Below are 16,341 nucleotides of genomic sequence, written 5' to 3' on the forward strand. Positions count from 1 at the left end.
CTATCTGGGTCTGGGACACATCAGGATCACCATTAGTAGAACTACAGACACGAGGAAGCTGGGTTCTGAGATCAAGTGACATTTTAATTTAGAGCTAAAACAATTAATTGATTTAATTAAAATTTGATTGACAACAAATTTCAAATGTGAGCATGTGCTACTTTCTATTTTATATAATTGTAAATGTAAGTTTCGCCTGCTGGTCAGACAAATCGAGCCATCTGAAGACGTCATATTCACTTGCCGCACTAATTCATTTCACCTTTTAATTTCCTTTGATTATCTTGACAAGATGATGTTGTGACAGCCAAGTTTCTGTCTGAATATATTTACACATTGCAAACTCACTGTTGGACCTTGATGTGATGTGTAAGCCAAGTTGGGCTGTGTCTAAAGGTCTGACTTACTAGCTGATGGACTGATTGATTGGCCTGTTTTACTGTTCGGCTAATGGACTGTTTGTTGTCTCGTAGCTTTGGTGTTTGGTTCAGTGGAGCGGTGGATGTACACACTGCTGCTGTTGTTGTTTTTGTTCAGGTGTTTATGGGACGGCTTCAAGAAAATAACGTAAATTCTTTTTTTTTGGAGAAATAAATTTCTGTGTGTGACAGAAATCAATAAAAATATACTCTGTGTAATGTCTCAGTTAAGGTCTGAAAATAGGTTAAGCAAACACTTAACACATTTTGGCTTGTGGCTTTTTGTCAGGGTCATCAACAACACATTACCATAATTATGAACCCAAGTAAAACTTTTACAGTTTAAAAAGTATGGGCAGCATGACATCATAAACCATGTTATCACAGGTGGAAGGAAGAAGTTTGTGTGGCGCAACTAATGACTGCGTTCATTATCGATTAATCTGCCAGGTATTTTATCAATAAATCGGTTCATGTCAACAATAGTAGTGACAAATGTCTATGATAATTTCCAGAAGCCCATGTTTTCATTCAAATTGTTTAATAATAATTGTTGCTGATTTTGTTTTGATCAGATAATCAATAAATCTACTAATTATTTTAGCTCTTGTGTTTGTTATAGCATTATAGTATTACTGGAGTTGGTCAAAGTAAGGCAGCTACAGATATGAAATGATAAATCAGTATAAACAAACAGACCATATAGAACAGGCCTGTGTGTGTATATAAAGTCTTATATCACCTGAGTGGACACATGTAGAATCGCACAACTTGGGTATATACAGTTATATCAGATATACACTGATCAGCCGTAACATTATGACCACTGACAGGGGACGTGACTAACACTGATTATCTTGTTACCATGACACCTGTCAGTCAGTGGGATATATTAGGCAGCAAGTGAACAGTGTGTCCTCATAGTTGATGTGGTAGAAGCAGGAAAAATGGGCAAGTGTAAGGATTTGACCGACTTTGACAAGGGCCAATTTGTGATACCTAGATGACTGGTTCAGAGCATCTCTGAATCGGTCTGCAGTGGTCTAAGGAAGAAAAATCGGTGAACTGGCGACAGTGTCATGGGCGGTCAAAGCTCATTAAAGGCTGGCCCGTGTGGTCTGATCCTTAAGAAGAGCTGCCGTAGGTCAAAATGCTGAAAAAGTTGATGCTGTTTCTGATAGAAATGTGTCAGAACACACAGAGCATACACAGAGGAGACCTTGCCTCGACAGGTCAGCGCTGCCTTTGCGGCAAAAGGGAAACTAGCAGATGGTCATAATGTTATAGCTGATGGTGTATGCCATTGTGTAGTTCTGTATCCTCAAGGTAAAACTAGGACTTCACTTACACAGAGAGAAAGAGCCCTGCTGAGTCTAGTTTTCCTATAAATACATTTTAAATTGATTTAGAGTTTCTTCTCTCCCTCTAGGTGAAGGCAGTGTGGTGGCCAACAGCCCTATCTTTTTTTCTCTCTATCCCCTCTCTCCTGTCCCTTCATCTTCCTCCTCTCTCTTTGTCTCACCCTCTCTCTCTCCCTCTCTCTCTGCCTCTCTCTCACTCTCTGTGATGCCGGGCTGTGGGTGAGTTTTTGCCCGTGACCAGACTGAAGCTGGGGAAGCTAAAGGTGGTGCGGCGGCAGCTGCTGCAAAGGTACAAAATAACACACATCACCACCGATCAGTGATGAGGCTTACACCCCAATGTAAACAGAATTATTTCTTTCACTTTAATACCCTTTAATACCCGCATTCTTATAATTATGATAATGAATGTCTTTGCTTGCATTATTGGTTCTTGTGCAAACTGTTGCATTAGTTTGTGCAGGCATTCCCATTGCTTTGAAGACGACACTTAGTGTTAGTGACGGTTGTTTAAAATGGCCTGTGTGGAGTGACTTTATGTCACAAAATGAAACAAACATTTTATACTCCCTTCTAGTGGTGTCCAGCCTTGCAGATAGTTTACATTACACCACATGGTTGGTGATGGCGCAGTGTATAAGAAGCATGTCTTTAGTGTGGGAGACCTGAGTTTGATTCCAACTGCAACATCAACCAATGTTTCCATGAGCAACACACTTAAACCCTAGTTGCTCCAGAGATGTGTGACATCTGAGATGTGTTATTTTGAGGGGACAGCAAATTTACACTGTTATACAAGCTGTACACTCACTACTTTACATTGTAGCAAAGTGTCATTTCTTCAGTATTGTCACATGTGCGGTGTACTCACTTTTGTGAGATACTGTATATAGTAATTGTAAATTGCTTTGGATAAAAACGTCAGCAAAATGACTAATAATAACAGTAATATATTTGAGTTGGTGAGGATTAAAGCGCTTCTGCCACCACCCTAATACAATGTAGTTTACTTGTTTTAAAGCATCAGAAAATGAAACTGTAAAAGAAAAGCAGCAATATCTCTCTCAAAACAATGTCCTGCTTACTCAGGATGATCTAAAAACTTTGCTGTGTACTATTTTCATGGAGAACTGTTCTGAAATACAACTGCCTATTGTCTGTCTACACAGAAGGATGACTCTCAGTGATTCTTTGTGTACAGAGAATTCATCATCATAACTATTTTCAAATTGGTATTACTGCAGTATGTTTATGAAACACAGTGGTAGAGTTGGGTTTGGAAGCATTTTATTAAAGCAGAATCCAGCAACAAATCTAAAATGATTTTATTATAACAGTATATTTTGTTTACTGAAAAGAGAAAAGCACAGTTTTGAGTATCAGTCTAATGAATGTTGACAGACTGTAGATGCAACTTGAAAATTAAATGAGAAGCAGAAGGTAAGGAATTCAGATTTTTTCACAAGCTACTTTAATTATTAATTAATAAGATGATAAGAAAGATTAACTGGGACTAAAACTGACATGAGTCAGCCCGTTTGGTTCACTGGAAAAGCGTCACCTCTATGTCAAAATGACAAAGCACATTTCAGATCAATCTGCTATCTGAATGTTTTGCACATCTCAAATTACAAAGCATAAGTAGATATGAAAGATTTGATATGAGGTCTCTCAGCCACAGAGCCTAGAGAGTTTGGGTACACCCATCTCCGATAAAACAGGCTCCTCCAGAAGTCTAGACAGTTTTTAAAACGTACTCATTTTGTTAACCAGGTAATATGCTGCTCAATGTCTTTTTGTGTAAACGCTCTTTCTGATGTTTACTTTATTGGTTAATTCCTAATTGACTGTACCAGGTATGAACACCAGCCGTTTGTCTCCTGTCTGGCTGGCCTCTATGGCTGCCAATGGAGACGATATCAAAGAGCCCGGGCGCAGCCAGGAGAGTGCTGCTGCAGCAAGGTACACACACACACACCCACACACACAGAGCACCATCTATAAGCAGTGAGTTGAGTTCGGTTGGTTTGCTGATCGTGCAGAGAGTATTGATTCCCTAGCCAGTTCTCCTCCATCCCGCGTGCTGACTCCAACAGTCAGTCTGCTTAATATCAGCACATATATACTTCGTCAGCTTGTGTCAAAATATGCTGCTTCCATATGCACTCGCTAATATGATTGACTTCTTCCGTGTCTGCCAGATTGTGTAGCATCAGGGAGTTGCTGTTTTGCCTCCCAAGTATGACTTTAAATCATTTTATCAAGTGAGGAAAATAAAGTTCACTTTAAAACTTAAAGGTAGTGATTAATCATTAAAATAAGTGAGCTTAATGTGGGTAGTTTGTTAAGACAAAAAATGACTTCAGTGTTTGTGTGTGTTACAGGTGGAGTGTGGCAGCTTTGGCCTCCTGATCCTCACCTTCTTCCTGAGTTTTTTATTCCTTTATTTCTGGAGTGAAGCTCAGAATGACTACATAGACTTTGACTGGTGGGTCACACTCAAAAAAAACTGAACATATATATGCACTGCACACACACTCTTATTGCTTATCATATGTTTTTTGTTGTACTTTATAGGGCATTTGTTGCCATGATGAGGTATAGGGTTGTTTTTTGTTTTTTTTTTATAAACAACTAACAAAGGAATGAGTGAATTGATCATCCTAATAATGAATAAATAAATGTATGACAGGACCAACCCATCATTCAAACTTGATTCACAACATGGAGCACACTGTATGTCATATCTGTTGGTGGTTTTTCTTGTGCTTCTTCAGGTTTAACTTTGGGACTTTGGGTTTCTGGTTTCCCTGGTCTTTGGTCCTTTTGGTCATTGCTGCTACTCTCTTCACATACACCTCCCTACTACTGGTATGCTTCACTGATTCACTTTGTTCAACAAGACAATAACAAGCAAACAAGAAAAACGTCTCTAGTACTCAGAGGTCTGATTATACACTCTTCGCAGCTTGTTTACAGAGATATGCGGTGTTGTTTTTAGATCGAAGTTTGCCGGTTCAAATCCCTGGATTAGCTGCGAAAACCATTGTGTGAATGGAAACCACTAACCACCCGATTACAAGCAGAAGAACTTTCTCAGCCAGAGCCTATTGCACTTTTTCTCACTAAACCAGAGTGTTTGAAGCAATTTGTTTTAATTAGGTGCAAGTGCATCAGCCATTCCAGCACTTATCTGACATTTAGGAGCTCATCCGCTTGCCTGAGGTGACAAATATTATGTAAGACAGAAAAATGAACACATATGAAGTGAAGGAGAAATCTGAGTTTACTTTACCGTATGATTAGAGCCTATTTTGGACACGATTTTTGAGCCACACAACTCTTTTATAGAGTTAGTGAGGGTTGATCAACTGGCCCCAAACTAATTTGTAACATGTCAAAAATGTTCTCAGGTTCCAGCAAGTTAATGCAGAGCCACCTGTGAATCAAAACACCGGGGCCTTTTGTTTTCGGCACATAGGATGGCGCCTCAAGGCAGCACATTTCCGCCTTGTTATCATTATTGCTAACAAACAAACTTCTACCAAAGATGCTACAAAAGATAAAACATTGCAAGTTGCACCAATGGGATGAAATAGTATATACTTCTGTGTGGTTGCCGCTCCTCTTGCCTCTCTTATTGTTGTGTTTGGATGAAAACATATTGGGTTGTGCGTGCATGATGTTATCGGTAGATAACGAACTTTAATATAACTTACTCATAACTGAAAAACCTCTGAACCGCCTCTGCCAACAGAGAGATTTGTTGCCAGATCTTGTGAGAGTGTGTTGCAGAGACAGCTCTCAAACAAAGTTAATTTACATCGCAGACAATTTCATACAGTAGGAGATGGAATTGGAACAATAACATTTTTAAAATTGTGCAGTGAACAGACAGCAGAAAAGTCTGAGGCATATAAAAACTTTGACTTGTTGTTGGCTGTGACAAGATATCCACGTGTTATTTTTAAATCTGCTAAGGCATGAAAAGACAAGAATTTGACTGTTGGAGAGTTACAGCTTTATGTAACAATGTTTGATGGATATCTAAACATTGCTCAGGTGCTGGCAGTGTGTCTGCTTTCTGAGGGTCAGAGGCTGTACCTTCACTGGAGCCACAAGGTATTACACACACAAAAAATAAATAAACACAAACACTGACATACAGTTCTTTGTATTTTTGTGTTCCCCCTCGTCCTAAGTTGTCATATGTTGAGTTTTCTCATTGTTTGTGTTGTTGCAGACTGGCATCCTGGTGTCATTGGTGTTCTCCGTCACTGCCACCGCCATCCTGTCTGACCTCTGGAGAAAAGAATGGAAGACTCTTCTTCTCTCCCTGCAGGTTAGTTAATCCTGACACACTAGCCAATTGAATTTTAAACATTTATTTAACGATTATTAATTTGCACTTTATGTTTTGATTGAAATGTCATTGTTCTCTTCCTCGTTCTCATCTTTAGGTGACAGCACCTTTCCTCCATGTGGCTGCAGTCTCACTAATGGCAATTCTCTCCTGGCCAATAGCGTTGCACTTCTTCCGCATGAACAAGAAAGGTAGGCAAGCCCTTGTCTTAGTATATAATGTTTAGAGAAAAACAAGGAAATGCACTCACCTTCCTCAAACAGTTTTTGCTGTGATGCTGTTAAGCAAGGCTGTACTGGGCAACAACTGTAAACAGGACAACGAAACGGGACATGTAAACAGTTGTTAAATGCATGCAGTTTTACATACATAAACAATCAAAATCTGTTTATCAGATTTTTAACTGATCGGTTTCACTTCCCCTTACCTAAATCCAGACCCCCAAACAGCTTAGCCAGACCCTTCAGGACACTTTTGTACATCAAAATACTTGATGTTTGGGAGTGTTATTGGGAAAGAGAGACAGAAGAAGAATGGAAATCAAGTGTCAAGCACAACCAACCTCTCATTGCCCTAGCAGCAGTAACTGGAGGGAGGAAATGGCTGAGGGCCCTTGTTGAAATGACATATCTGCTGATTGCTGCCAGACAGAGAAGTGTTTCAGGGTCTAAAAAGTACTGAGCTGCCCCGCTCGCTGAAATCAAATACACCCCTCAGCAACGTGGCGCACTTGTCTGGCAGGGATTTTACAGCTGTAGACCTCCCTGCCATCCTTCGTTCACTCTTTCCACTTACTCTTAACAGAAAATCAATGTCTCATTTTCTTACTCAATTTCTCTCTCTTCTTTGTCTCTCTGACGCTTTCTGTCTTCTTTCATTGACTCTTTTTTTGGTTTCTTAATCTAACTTCTTTTCGTAGCTGCTCTGCTTTCCTTCTCTTTGAGTCTGTCTTGCATTGTGTGTCCGACTGCCTTTTCCTCTCCGCTGAATGGCTTTGACCTCTACGTCTCTCTTTTGCTCTCCATGGGTACTGTCCCTGGTTGCCATGGTGATTTGGCGAGTAAAGTGATGCTGAGTCATGTCGGGGGGTCTCTTCTGGCAGGAGATAAAGGAGAGAAGAGAGAGACTCGCTAAAGCACACGATGTACTCTCCCCTGTTCTACTGTATTGAGATGAAAACACAGTTTCAAAGCTTGAATGTGAAAGGAAAGAGTTGGCGGGTTAGTTTTGAAGTTTTATTGAATTCAAGCACTAATGGAATGTGAGACGGGAAGGATGCTGGGTTAAAGGTCCAGTGTGTAATATTTAAGAGGATCTATTGCAGAAATGCATTATAATATCCATAACTATGTTTTCAGTGGTGTATAAAGACCTTACATAATAAACTGTTATGTATTTATTACCTTAGAATGAGCCATTTCTATCTACATACACCGCGGGTCCCCTTACATGGACGTCGCCATGTTGCGCTGCCATGTTTCTACAGTAGCCCAAGTGGAGAAACTGCTCTACAGAGAGCGCGTTTTGTCACTATGTTGAATACTTACGAAGCAGAAGAAGTAGTAGTAGTAGTCTGATTCATTAGAAGTAAGAAGAGATGTGAAATTTGGACAATTGGAGGACGACGCGTATTATTTTGCACAGACGGAGCGTGTCGGCCACCGTAGCTTCTCCTGCACGCTTGGAAAGGGAGGGGAGAGAAGTGACTGATGGTGCATTCATGTATTGTTGCAAAAAGAGGAATAAAATGTACATAAAGACGTATACAGAACAGAACACAAATATATAAGAAGAATACTAAATATAAATATATAAGAAGAATATTAAACAAGGTTCATATGTTGACAGTTTTTACAGCCTTTTGTTGTTGGATTTAGAAATTAAATTGATATTAGGTACAACCTCATGGAGAAAAGTATAACATTGCCACTAAAACTTACACACTGAACCTTTAAGCAGGATTTTTACCTTTTTTAAGTTTATTAAAATTTACATAGACTAGACAAATGGCACACAAATGAGTAAATACAGAGGATAACACACTAAATGATGGTGAGGCGATTGCGGTCCTGTTGCAAGGCAAGGCCCCAACCTAGCAGGGCTTCTCTCACTTTATTTTAATGCTCTGGTGACTTATAGCCAAGCGGAGAAGGTAATCAATATAACTATACAGTATGTTGATTAAAGAGCATTAACAGTTTCACACTGTCATTGATTTATTTAATTGCAGTAGCTGTCGCAAATAATAATCCCTTCTTATTCTCTCACCCTGTGTTTTAATGGTATAAGCAGATAATGGTAGCTACAGATGGTTGACAAATTAAAGGAAGTTTCAAAGTATGGAGTCAGGCCACCACGAGCCTCCTTCTACAGCTGCAGCGCTCCTCGCCAAGTCTGTGGAACTCTATTGGAGTTATATCATGCCTCATTTATATAAAACCTTTTATTCAATCAGATAACCTCATGCAAGAGAGACCTGAGTGAAGCAGATAGGAAAAAAAAAAACAAAACATAGCCAGACGTGACAAAAGGACATATAGCATCAGATACAATCACTAAAAAGATTTGAAGATTAAAGTTATATTTTATCATTGGTCTTGTGCAGGTGGTGGTGGAGAGCATTGTCTTACACATTTGTCCAAAATCTTCCATAGGTGTGAAACTGGGTTGAGATCTGGTGGCTGTAAAGGCAGTAGCATTTTATTCACATCATTTTCATACTCACCAAACCATTCATTGAGCCCTGGTTCACAAAGATATAAAATGGGATGGAAATAATTTGTCATGGCACCCTGCACCACCCAACCCCCAATAATAACATGCATATTATGTAAAAACAGATGCATGAGTGGGCGCACACTTAGGGATACTCTGTACTAGAGACTTCTTCTGTTTTAAATGAAACATCTTATATTTAGAGATTAAAAAAATAAGTATTTATATGAATTTACATCCTCAGAGTATATCCTTTTGTGCTGTGTGTTCTTCAGTGCGTCAGGTGGCCGTCCTGGGTCTCTACCTGTCCATGCTGTTCTCTCTCTACCTGGTCCCTCTGGGAATGTACTCGCCCTGCATTAAAGAGGCAGGAACGCTGGGACCCGCCCCAACTCTCATCGGACACAGAGGAGCTCCAATGGTGAGACAGAAGTGAACCGTGACGGCTGGATCTGTCTTAATTATGTTTAAAGTCTGTTTTTTTACTAAGACTGTTCATCATTTCCATCGGTTATGATATTATTATTATGATAATATTTATGACTCTGGGAATGTTTTTGTCTCACTGTGTGTGTGTGTGTGCATAGCTTGCTCCAGAGAATACTGTGATGTCGTTTGAGAAGGCAGTGGAAGCTGGAGGCGAAGGATTGGAGACTGATGTCACCATCAGGTATTAACCTCTCTCAAGTGTGTGTATCTGTGTGCGTGTACATATATGTTGAGGTGTTCTCCAAGCTGTGCACTGCGCCATTATGACCACCGACAGGGGAAGTGTATAACACTGATCTCGTTACCATGTCACCTGTCAGTGGGTGGGATCTATTAAGCAGCAAGTAAAGGTTTTGTCCTTATAGTTGCAGAAAGAAATGGGCAAGCAGAAGGATTGACAGGGCCAAGGCTCATTTATGCATGTGGCAAGCGAAGGCTGGCCTGTGTGGTCTGATCCAACAGGCTACTGTAGGTCAAACTGCTGTAAAAGCAGGCGGTCATCATGTTATGGCTGATCAGTGTATTTATTAATCTTTCACCAGAACTGGGTAAGCACACTTGTTTTCTTGGGTTTCCTGGTAATTTCTATTGCCTTGTGGGAATTGAGAGGACAAAACAAATACTAAACAGTTTGGCTAACTTAAAGGTACCCTGTCAAGCTTCTGACCACTAGGGAGGCTATAGAGCAATGTTTTGCTTAGCAGCTCGCCGTTTTTATTCGTGTCTCATTTTGGTGAGAAACACAAAATGTTAACGTAACAAGACAACTTGACAGGGCGCGTTGTTAAAATAGTGATTAAGTACAGCGCGCCTGAAAGATAAAGGTCGTTTTACACGGGAAACGTCACTCCGCCTGCGTAGTCGCCTGGCCCCGCGGGGTCGCTCTACGCTTCTCATGTGAACGGACACCGAGACAAGCGCTCCGCGAGTAAACAGAAGGCACTCTATAGATAGTAAGCACGGCTTCTGTGCGCTACTGTATTCCTTCATAGCCTAGCTTAAAGTAAAACTATAAGTAACGTTAATTGATAGAATTTGTTAATTGATTATTCATATTATATATAAATCTAGTCATGCAAACACCCTCCTGTTAATGTCCCGATAACAGTTCAGTGAACAGTTATATATTACAGGGAAGTCACAGACGGCGAGGATCAGTATCTTTCATGGAAACACGATCGCTTGTGGCTACGCCTGTCGCAATGCCCGCAGCTCCCTCCCTACACGCTCGCTTCTCATTGAAAATCAATTATGCATAATCGCTTCCTGTGGTAAAAGGTTAAGGATGGTGATTTCTGTTTTGTGTATATATAAACAACCACCCGACATGAAGAAGTGGTTTGTCATCTGTTTAAGTAGAAAGTACATAACTGAGTGGATCCTCTCTCTTATTCTTTGACACTGATAGCATTACGCTTTCGTACAACACTCTTACATACTTTTAATATCACTTTTATGCTAAAAATCATGAAATATATTTACTGTCCTTATTTAGCAACATGCGTCTTAAAAGCCAAACAGCTAATAGCAGGAAAAGCTTTAATAAAACAGCCAAACTGGGATTACAGGAGTTTAAATCACTATTATTATTATTAATGTCCCTTGATTAGCGGGTGCCTGATTAAACGAACAAATTGTTAAAATGTATATTCACAATTGTTTCAAGGGGACCCAATCATCAATGTAATTATTAACGGCGTTTAATAACACAAAATGTTTCCTTGCTGGTAAAATTAGCTGCACAGCAGCCTGGCGGCAGTGAACTGATGCTGACTGAGTCTGTGCCTTCATGCTAATTGTTCAGATCAGATGCTAGCGTGCTACCCTCAGCGCTAAGGTGATTACTGCAAAGCTAATCCAGTTAGCCGTTAGCCCTGCCATTAGCCCACGGCTGGTGGGTTACACACAATTTTACAGCCTGAAAACAGGGAGATTAGCAACATGGCATGACTCAGCCTTAGCGGGTTAGCTTAATACCATGCTGCTGGTGACCCCTGTGTTTGGTAGTTCCCGGTGTGTGCATGCGTGTGTGTGTGTGTGTGTGTGTGTGTGTGTGTGTGTGTGTGTGTGTGTGTGTGTTTGTATGGTCTGCATGAATTATTGTGTCTACTTGGCAGTTTCTGTGTAATTAAACTGTCAAGGGTTTTGTGAGGCAGTCTATTAATGTGTGTGTCTGTGTGTATTATTGGACATGTACATAACTGATATCAGGCTCACTGAGTTGTTTATGTGTTCACGAAAGACAGATGGCTTAGTCAAAAGCCAAACTTAATTTAATTGCAGGTGTTTTCAGCAGAGAACAGTTTTTAGGAGGATTAAATGCTTTTTGATGAATTTAATCATCCTCTCTTCACTCTCATCTCCTCATTTCCTTTCCTTTTCATTCCAACCTCCCTGCTCTCCTCTTTCGTTCATACTCACTTGCGTCTCATTTTTGTGGTCTTCACTTTTCCTTGTTTACATCCTGATCCTCACTTTGTCACTCTTTTTTTAATACTTCCACTAATCCTCTGTAGTTATGATGGTGTTCCCTTCCTGATGCATGACTCCACTCTGAGGAGAACCACTAACGTCGCTGATGTTTTCCCAAATCGAACACACCTCGATGCCTCCATGTTCACCTGGGCTGAGCTACAGCAACTGAATGCTGGTGACTGGTTCTTATCGGTGAGACTAACACACACAAACACAATTTATGGTATAGTATATTTATAGTATAGTAATGTGGTTTTGTGGTCAAAGGCACTACTGCTGAAGTGACAGTTGCTTGATAAAAACACCATCTCCAAATGTCATCTTCACAGCAGCTATGCAAATTTCCCTTATCTTTAGGTTGATGTCTTGTTTGATTACTTTTATTTTATAAAACCAAGAGAGGTTGAATCGTTTACTGAACATTGAGAGAAGAAAGTCCAGATTTATAAAAAAAAATAATTAGACAAAGAGCACACCCTTTTTTGAAAGTTTGGCTCAGTTATTTAACTAGAAAATAGTGCAACTACATGTTGCATCTCCTGCTGCAAGAGGACACTGATCAGGTCCGAGTTAACCATTAAACTACTGTAGGCCTCTTATGATGAGCATATTGCTAAAAATTATATCGGGTAATAGACAGTGACGAGACCAATGGGGTCAAAAACCAAACAAAATCAAACAGATAACCATAGTTTTTATTAAACTTGATACCACTGCACGTTAATTAACTAGATTTAAAAATAAAAAACTCTATTAATTCTTCTTTTTTTAAATAATCAAAATAAACACATCTACATTTTTCCCATTTTCCATTCCAATGGCTAAGCAACCCTTTTTTTCAATTTCACTCTGCTACACACACTGTCTTACAGAGGGATCCATTTGGTACTGTGTCGTCCATGTCTGAGGCGGACTTCTCCCAGGTCCAGAACCAGTCTGTTCCCTCACTGGCCCAGTTCCTGGAGGTAGCGGCCCGTAGCAGCAGACTAGTGCTGTTTGACCTGCGTAGGCCACCGCACGGACATCCCTACAGTCAGTCATACATCAACACCACCCTGCAGGTGGTGCAGGCCCACATCAACTCCTCACAGGTATCTGCCGGCTAAAGAGTGGATGTATTTTTAATTCTGCAGTTCAGTTGAAATCTGACATAAAATTGGTGGGTTTGTTCGTTCCATGACTTAGAAGATCAGTAATAAACTCTGGCTACAGTGGCTCTACAAACATATCCATAGCATGTATTTTAATTAGAGATGTCCAGATTAAGTTATTTTATAATATCAATCAGAGTCCTTTTAATATTGGCTATCTGCTGATACTAAGTTTGATCTTACTTATATTTTAATAGCAACAGAATATGCAGTGTTGATTAAATATGTATCTGGGGCACTGAAGTGACTAAATTTGGCAGACTTTATAATCTCTCTCATTCCAAATACCTACAGACTTCTTGGTTCAAACCTATTACGTTGATCACCTTAATTTATTGATATGAAAGTTTAATTGGGAGGTTCCAACTCCTCAAACTGACGTGACGCAATTCACAAGAGACAAGATGTCTAACTCTGTTGGAAAAACACAAATATCTGGATCTTTGGCTGATGAGTATGGCAAACCTGACAACAGCAAAGTTTCCTTTTGGCCCTCGAATTTAGTAGTTTTTCCTCTTTCAGTTATCGATTGTTGCCAGTGTTTCAAATTTCACCTGCGTTGTACTGTGTATGTGACAAATAAAGTTGATTATTATAAGTGGTAACAACATATTTTGTGGATGTGTGTGGATTTTCTTTAATGTGAAGGTGCTGTGGCTGCCATCTGAGGACAGGGAGCTGGTCCAGACTGTGGATCCAGAGCTGCAGCAGACCTCTGGAGAAAAGGCATCTATCCAGGAACTAAGAGACGGCCACATCACCAGACTCAACCTGCACTACAGCACAATGTCACAACAACAGATCAGGTACACGTGCGCCCGCACACACACACACACACACACACACACACTAGTTGTCATCCTGACTGACTTATTTTAACCTAAAAATTCCCAAATTTGTTTGATATGATTTTCAAACTGTATGACCACACCCAAAACATAGTTTTCCTCCTGCAAGAAGAGACCGATCAGCACAGTGTGAAGTCCTCTTGCAATAAGCACCACTCAGAAACCACTAATAGAAATTAAAAAAAAGAAATAAGGAGACAAAACAGATGGGCTCCTAATTATGCACCAGAGCAGGGATGGCCCTGACAATGTTGGAGCCCTAGGCGAGATTTTAAATTGGCACCCTCACCATCATGCCCAATCCTGAAATCCTTGGAGTCATCACTTAGCACAATTTCAAAATAAATTATTAAATAAAAGATGAATAGAATATGATATTAGGCTTTCGGGCATTCTGTAGCTATTACCTTTAAATATCCTATGTTTCTCCTGTAGATCAACTCTTCCCTCCTCTTTTGTGTCTTTTTGTTTGGGGATGTGCATGTGGCGCCTTTTCACCTCAAATAAGTTAACTTTAATCTAAGTTATAAATTCCTGGACTTTAATAGTTCCTGTGTTTCAACAGGTTTTCTGCTCATGTTCAAAATTTTCTGCACATTCAGAATCTCTCCAATATATCTGCATTCTCTGACATGTTGAGAGAAAAAAGTCGTAATATTGCGAGACTGATGTCATTATTTAATTAGAATTCATAATATCTTTTAAGTCTACCTGCCCTATACTCTGATGTGCATTACTTATTGCTCCTTTAGACCGTTTGACCGACAGAGTGCGCAGACTGCATGTTGCATGTGATACCGAAACCAACTCACCGCACAGCTCACAGTCCCAAATAGTGCAAAGCTGCTCCTCGGGTTTTAGATGTTTATATTGCTAAACACAACGACACGATTCGTCCCAACGGTCTGGACTAACAGCGCGAGGTGCACATCATTACCGTCATGGCATAAGTCGGTGTCGTAGCAGCTGGGCAGATTTGATTTGCGCCGAGTCGAAAACCTTCTCTTGCGGCGCTCCCTGACATATTGACTATGTCGCCTATGCCACGGGCCGGCCCTACACCAGAGAAAACAATATAAATAGTCAAACTACATTTGCAGCCTGTTAAAACTAGACAATCAAATTAACACTTTACGTTTTTAATGTCCAAAACAAATCATGATAATTCAGATAAAAATGGCCCCTAAATATACACATTGAGTAAACCCAACCCCTCCTTGTGCCTCAGCTGGAAGTAATCATGACTGTGAATTGTTTTTATCTTTTACCAATAAGGTGGTGTCAATCAGAGCCTATATTATCCCCACGGCCTCTTACTCAGAGGTCCCTCACCAGCAACAAGAGAGTTTTAACCAGGTTTATCCCATCGACTTGTCCTGGCTTTTAAAAACAGTATCATAAATGAGAGTGTCCTCCAGCCCACTTGATGTAATACCTACAAAGTTTGATCTCTGTTTTTAACAGCTCTCTATCTACTGGTTGTGTCCCTGATTATTTTAAAACGGCTTGCGTGAACCCACTTTTAAAGAAACCTGGTTTAGATCCCTCCCTCCATCAAAATTTTAGACCAATTTCAAAACTGCCTTTTATTGCAAAGCTTTTAGAAAGAATATTGTCCAAACAGCTGCTCACTGTACTGGAAAATAACAAAATATTTGAAATGTTTCAGTCTGGTTTCAGGAAGTACCACAGCACTGAGACTGCCCTGCTTAAAGTCACCAATGACCTTTTAATGTCTGCTGATGATGGAATGTGCTCAGTCCTTGTACTCCTGGACCTTAGCGCTGCTTTTGACACCATTGATCACAACATCATGTTAGACTGAGGCACTGGGTGGGGATCTCTGGTACTGCCCTAGAATGGTTTTCATCCTACCTGTCAAATAGGAAATTTTGCGTGTCTGTAAACAACTATGTCTCTTCGTTCTGTCCAGTTAAATATGGTGTGCCTTAGGGGTCAGTCTTAGGAACCATTTTGTTTTCCTTGTATCTGCTTCCCCTTGGACATATTATCCATAAACATGGCATTTCTTTTCATATTTATGCTGATGACACACAAATATACTTGCCCGTCAGATCCACAGACCCTGCCATCTGCTGGTTCCCTAGTAAATCACATTAAGCCTGTGGCAAAGAACCTTGGTGTTTGGTTTGATAGTAATTTATATTTCGAGCAGCACACCACAAAGCTTGTTCAATCATGTTTTTATCAACTTAGAAATATAGCAAAAATTCGATCTATGTTAACTTTTAAGGACACCGAGACCATTTTACACGCCATCATCTCATCACGCCTGGATTATAGCAACAGCCTTTTCACCTGTTTAACCCAAAAATCTATTGATCGACTCCAGACTGTCCAGAACTCAGCTGCCAGGCTTTTAACCAGAACAAAGAAATATGACCACATCACCCCTATTTTAGCTTCATTACACTGGCTCCCAGTATGTTTTAGAATTGACTTTAAAATTCTATTGATCACTTTTAAAGCTCTTCATGGCCTCTCGCCTTGTTATATTTC

The 16,341-nt window shown here is 40.1% G+C and overlaps 1 protein-coding gene across 1 annotated transcript in view; it reads left to right on the forward strand.

Moving 5' to 3' along the window:
- The first annotated feature begins 1,716 nt into the window (after positions 1–1,716).
- gdpd4a (glycerophosphodiester phosphodiesterase domain containing 4a) overlaps positions 1,717–16,341 on the forward strand; it is a 40,819-nt gene continuing 26,194 nt past the window's right edge. Inside the window, 14 exon segments of the mRNA XM_046072851.1 lie at positions 1,717–1,745; positions 1,855–2,005; positions 2,008–2,069; positions 3,637–3,742; positions 4,165–4,268; positions 4,558–4,651; positions 5,843–5,902; positions 6,024–6,122; positions 6,241–6,334; positions 9,134–9,279; positions 9,446–9,528; positions 11,864–12,014; positions 12,695–12,913; positions 13,622–13,779. Of these exon segments, the coding sequence (XP_045928807.1) occupies positions 1,717–1,745; positions 1,855–2,005; positions 2,008–2,069; positions 3,637–3,742; positions 4,165–4,268; positions 4,558–4,651; positions 5,843–5,902; positions 6,024–6,122; positions 6,241–6,334; positions 9,134–9,279; positions 9,446–9,528; positions 11,864–12,014; positions 12,695–12,913; positions 13,622–13,779 (1,556 nt within the window).

Source organism: Micropterus dolomieu, linkage group LG17, assembly GCF_021292245.1.
Source record: "Micropterus dolomieu isolate WLL.071019.BEF.003 ecotype Adirondacks linkage group LG17, ASM2129224v1, whole genome shotgun sequence".
NCBI lineage: Eukaryota > Metazoa > Chordata > Actinopteri > Centrarchiformes > Centrarchidae > Micropterus > Micropterus dolomieu.